This window comes from Alligator sinensis, unplaced genomic scaffold, assembly GCF_000455745.1.
Source record: "Alligator sinensis unplaced genomic scaffold, ASM45574v1 scaffold114_1, whole genome shotgun sequence".
In the NCBI taxonomy this organism is placed as follows: domain Eukaryota; kingdom Metazoa; phylum Chordata; order Crocodylia; family Alligatoridae; genus Alligator; species Alligator sinensis.
Genome location: NW_005842525.1, coordinates 940848 through 946419, shown reverse-complemented (window position 1 = coordinate 946419; position 5572 = coordinate 940848). Strand labels below are relative to the sequence as shown.

Genomic DNA, 5572 nt, shown 5'->3' with positions numbered 1-5572 from the left:
TGGGCGGCGGCAGCCTGCTGTTATCCCATGTGCAGATCCAGGGGCCTGTGCCCCCAAGGAGGGCTGTGGGGCTGTGCCAGACTCCTCCCGAGGGGGCACGGGCCCCTGGATCTGCACGCGGGATAACAGTAGGCTTCCGTCCCTCCCTCAGAGCCCTGGGATTGGAAGGGACCTCAGGGGCAGATTGCAGACACTGGTCAGCTACAGATGTCAATCAGAGCAGTCCTTTCCTCCTCTCCCCTCCCCCCCCCAGCCCCCTGAGTTTGTTTCCCTGCAAGCCCGCCTCCGAAACATTTGGGATGGTTTCGTTTCATTTCGTTTCGGAGCCTTCCGTTTCATTTCAGATTCGGTGTTTTGGGCGCTGAAATGGGCCAAAACACCTCCAAACAAAACAACTGTCGAAGTTTCACACAGCCCTACAAACAATCCAGATATGAATGATCCAGGTTCCATTATATGTGCGTCCCATACAAGGCTCCTTCATTGTGGCTACAATCCATGGGAAAAAAAGGCAGCAAGTACCTACCAAACTCAGAACATAAGATGAAGAACCAAAAAACTTGTTGGAAAGGGGCAGGGCTTAGTCATAGGTGTCCATGTAAAAGACTTTAAAAAAAATCTGTTTTGATATTCACAGTTGTGCAGAACCAAAAAATGTTCTCTCTTGTGACCTAACATGCTTTGATGGGTCTGAAGATTTGACACATGATTTAGAAGGTAACTAATTTGCCTGCTTTACATCTTCTGTTTATCTGTTCATCTATTGTAATATATTAACTGGTGAGCAACTGTCTACCATCTTGTAAATGAAATGGAAATATGCACTTTCAGTGTATGATCCAAAATAATTTTTGTGGAAGAATGATTCAATTAACCTTTAAATAGGTTATGTAAAACTAATATTACCTGACATTTCTTACATTCTTTAAATATTTGATTCTTTTTCAGAATGGAAGGATGTAACAAGTGGCGAGACCACTATTCACGAACTTCCTGGAGGCCACTTTTTTCTGCTGGAACCTTCTAATGAAACTTTCATAATAGATTATATAACAAAATGCATAGAAAATGCTGATTTCTGAATATTCACCTTTATTTTTTTGTGGGGAGGGTATAAGCTTGGTCCAAGGGAATAAATAATAAGGAACCTTTCCTATGTAATTGCACAATTGAGATGACAAGATAAGAAACTTGCTGTAGTTTAATGGCTAAGTTTATTAATATTGTATTATATATGGCAAAAGATTTTTCCAGGATTTCATTTAAGGCAATTGTTAGAAAAAGAGAAGGAAGGAAACTTTCTAATTCTTAAAAGCAGGCAGTCCACAAGCCACTTGGATTTTCTGTGCGACAAGCAGACCAGGATTTGAGGATGGTAAGAAGCTAGCAGGCAAAAAGCAACCCAAAGATGGTTTCTTCAGCATCAGTAGTTTCCTAGCTTCCCTCTAACTTAGGAACCTGGCCCAAGCAATCATTTGGGTCTCACTTCCAGTTAAAATGTAGCATTCTTATGCCAACTAATATAGCTTTCTTATATCTATCTCCATGACTGAAATAGAAGCAGAATTACTTGTGCTAGTCAAGCTACAGTATATTGAACTAATTTCTTAGGTCATATTTTCTTTAAATCTATCCTCTTTGAGACCTCATTAGTTACTACTATACAGGGCATTGAAAAATGCTTGCTTTATTTTATTTGTGTTGTTGTTATTAGAATCCCACTTTATCCCATAACCTCTCGGGGTGGGGGGGAATGACGGTTAAAAATGCTATCTTCAGAATTCGCTCAAAGAGTAGGAAACTGGATGTAATACTTCTGCCCCCTAAAAAATATATATATATATGACAGGTGAAATCTCTAAACCAATCTAATTGGTAACTTTATTCAAAATAAGCATACTCGGTATCTGAGAAGTTCCATACATATGTCAATCACTTCTTACAGTTAAATAATTCATGCTTAGTAAATCATGGTGTCAAACTAAATGTGAAAACATTATTGCATTTTTTCCTCAAAATAGTTAGTTCATTAGCTTCTGAGGAGTTATTGGTTTTTGTTTTTGTTTTTTTTTCTGGAAATTATCTGGAATATTCTAGATCCCATATTTTTCTATCATCTCTTTTGCTTTAGAGATGTAGGCATTCATGGCATCTTCCTTTGATAAACCTGCAATGGAAAGTAGCAGTCATTACATCTCCTTATTTGGTATTCTATAAAAGCAATGAAAATAGTAGAAACTTAAATACTATAACACCACCTTTTTTAAGGTTCCATGCTTCCCATTTGGCTTTGCCTTTTAAGTCTAGCACTCCTGGACACTCTGCCAAAAGAAACAGATAAATAAACTTGTTGTCACTATGCAATCTCACCTAAAGATTGTTGAATAGCTTTAAAGTTACAGAATTAAATATGCTAAACTGAATATGCACAGAGAAAAATACCAATATTAATGTCTCCAACAGTAGACTGTTTGTAGAGTCCATATAGCTCCTTCAGTTCTTCATCACTTGGTCTTGTTTTTAATTTTTTTACCTCTTCTGCAGCACTGTCAAAGTCAGCCTGATAAGAAGAAAGAAAAATCAAAACAATACAGACTTAGACATTTTGTCCCTCAACTTGCATGCTTCAAGTGCTCAGTATAACATACATGTACTGGCTGTTTCCACATTGTCACTGATGCCAAAATTAATAAATCAGGAATATGACCAGCTTGGTTAATAAATCAACTCTGTTAAAAGAAGCCAAACTCTCTTCCCTTAGAATATTTTTATATCTAAGTAATGAGGACCACATACTAATCTGTACTGTCCTATGAAAAACTGGTGGGTGCATTACCGTGTTTCTTTCAGTTCTCTACTGGAGGTGCAACAGTTAATGTGTATGTGGGTGCTAGGGCCTGAGGCACCAGTCTGCTACAACAGGGTGGGTGCCCAGGCTAACTGGAGCTTGACCCTCACCTGTGAAGTGCCCAAGGACACATTATAGTGATCTATTGCAGAGGTGCAATGGATGAATGAGTTCTGGGACTGAAAGTCTTTTCATCCTCTTCTCTCATCTCATGCAGAGCCAGCTACTATCTGTCCCTGTGTATCTTGGTTTCAGTGCAGAGGGTAGTCTTTAGTACAGATTCTGCTTCATTTTGTGCCTGTGAGACGCTACAAATCACTTACATTTCTTCCTGTGATCTCTGAGCCCCCCCAATCATTTGCATTGATTTAACCCAAAAGTCCAGGTGACATCATATGCAATATGCTAGCTTCAATAATTTGTAAAGCAAATACATGCAATATTTTGTATTTAAGAGTTCAATCTAAAAGTTGATATATTTGCAAGGAAGTCATAGCAAAATGTTGGAGGAGGTAATGTACATACTGTGTTTACTCCAATCCAAAATGAGGTTTTCCTCCTCCCCCAGTCAGCATACAGAAAAAAAGCTTCGTCTTAGATTTGAGTACCCACCCGGGGCAGGTGGTGGGTCAGCTCTGGCTTTGGCCTCAGCTCAGGACTGAAGCCAATTCTGCCCCGGGGTTGGGATGGATCGTTAGGCGGGGGAGGGGGCTTGCAGCCAGGGGCATGTGGGGAGAGAACACGGGGCGGGAGGGAGAGGTGGAATGAGGGAAACCCACCTGTAAGGCTCAGGGAGAGCACAGGGTAGATGATGCAGTATGGCCTCCCTTGAAGGTGCCTCCCTCTTTACATTCCTCCCCAGCTCTGGTCCCTCCAGCCCTCATCTGTCCTGGCTGAGAGCTGCTGTCACTTGTCCATGGACAGGCCAGGCTGGGGACATTGTTGTTGCTGACTGCTCTGGCTCTGGGGCAGAACTGCAGCAAAAGGTAAGTGGTGGCATGGAGGCAGAGTGCAAGCATAGGCATAGGGGGAAGGGGGTGAGGGCAGAATTCAGGGAGGAACTGGGGGTGTGGGGAAGGAATGGAGGGACAGGCATAGGGGGCAAGGAGCAGGATGCAGGCACAGGCACAGGGGGCAGGGAGCGGGGAGACAAGCACAGGGGGCATGCACCAGGGAGGGGCAGGAACAAGCTTGAGGCAGGACAAGGGCCCTTGCCCCCTGCCACTGCTTTTCCCCATGACAACAGACTGTCCACTAATTAGATTCTGTACATGAAAAATTGTAACGTATTTATAATTATCCATGTATAGCTTCGAAGTTATTGGAGGGAAGGGTCATTTTAAGTTTGAAGTTGTATTGGATTTGAGTAAATATGGTACATTTAAGGTGTACACAAAAAGTCCCTACAACACTTGGATGCTTATGTTGCTGGGGTGATCTGACCCCAGGTGACTTCCTGCCCCTTGGGCAGGGGACGGTACCTGATGATTTCACAAGGTCCCTTCCAGCCTTAATGTCTATGAAGTTTCTGCAATAATATGCTATGAATTCAGTAATGTTACATGTTGTTTCTTTAGCTGTCAGTTTTATTTCTGTGACTTGGTCTGATCAGCTGGAATCGTGAGGTTGCCATATCAGTCTGCATAAGCACAATGTAGCCTGTCGGGTAGAAAATTCTGCACTCCCCTGATCAGCCCTTGCCATAACCATTAGACAAGCCTTTACTTTATAACAAAACCTATCTGTGTCTTCACCCTGACGTTTCTTTTTGGCAAGTGACTGTGCTGGTTCAACCAAGTCACAAAAGTAAATGATGAAGGATTTCAAAGTTTTCCAATTTCATGGCTTTCTACAGAACCCCTCTTCCCCCCAAAAACAGGGAGCAAAATGAAATGTGTACATGTTACTAGGTGCACCTACACATGAGCTGTAGTACAGAGCTGACTAATTAGCTGCACGGTAAAGCATCACCGTCTACACATGTGCCTGTATTAAGGCGTTATAAATTAATTAACTCTGTTTATAGGACAGTACTGTCCTACAGTGGAGCAGTTACGTGCACCAAAGCACACATGACTGGGGCTGGCTGGGGCACGAGGTTGCTACAGTGCCCAAACCGTTATTTCTTGTCACTCCTGGTAGTGCTTGGGGGAACAGGGACTCTTCTTCCCCGCCCTCCCCCCCGTGGAGGTTGAACAGGTTCAGGTCCCTTAGCCTCTCATTGTAGGGCCTGCCCTTCTGACCCCTGATCATGCAGATGGCCCTCCTCTGGTTCCTCTCCATGTTGTCCATGATGATGCCCGAAAAATCTTACTGGTTAATTTTTTTAAAACAAAGGTGCTATAAATATTGGGGACTTAGGAAGGTGTACCAACCTTGCTCTATGAAATGCTGTAGCCATTCTAACAGACTTGGGCTGGGGGGGGAGGAAGAGGGCAATGGGGGGGTCAACATGTGTCAATGATGTTGACTGATTTAATAATTGTATTGTCAGAATAAAGAAACCAACTGAGCTTGGTTAATTTGGTCTTCTGAATCTTTTCGTATAAATACATAAAAAAGAATCAACTGGAGACTTGCATACATTGGTTTGTCTTACCAGATTCTGCATTTCCCACTAGCACTACAGATTAGTAATAACTAAAGGCAGGCTTTTAAAAGCTTTTCCACTGAAAGCCTCCTAAAAATGGGAAGGTTTCCCTAGTATAATTCCCTTACTTCCTG

The 5572-nt window shown here is 42.4% G+C and overlaps 2 protein-coding genes across 6 annotated transcripts in view; one reads left to right on the top strand and one right to left on the bottom strand.

The window, feature by feature from the left end:
* OLAH (oleoyl-ACP hydrolase) overlaps window positions 1-2741 on the top strand; it is a 38706-nt gene extending 35965 nt beyond the window's left edge. For both annotated transcript variants that reach the window (XM_025213371.1, XM_025213370.1), the window contains 2 exons: window positions 638-717; window positions 949-2741. In XM_025213371.1, the coding sequence (XP_025069156.1) occupies window positions 638-717; window positions 949-1082 (214 nt within the window). In that variant the 3' untranslated portion in view covers window positions 1083-2741. The remainder of the gene's footprint in view (window positions 1-637; window positions 718-948) is intronic.
* The window catches only part of ACBD7 (acyl-CoA binding domain containing 7), an 11947-nt gene continuing 7472 nt past the window's right edge, over window positions 1098-5572 (bottom strand). For 2 of the 4 annotated variants that reach the window (XM_025213372.1, XM_025213374.1), the window contains exons 2-4: window positions 2443-2560; window positions 2259-2321; window positions 2028-2167 (exon numbers count right to left, since the gene is read on the bottom strand). In XM_025213372.1, the coding sequence (XP_025069157.1) occupies window positions 2094-2167; window positions 2259-2321; window positions 2443-2560 (255 nt within the window). In that variant the 3' untranslated portion in view covers window positions 2028-2093. The other 2 variants (XM_006031701.3, XM_025213373.1) reach the window with 2 other exon arrangements.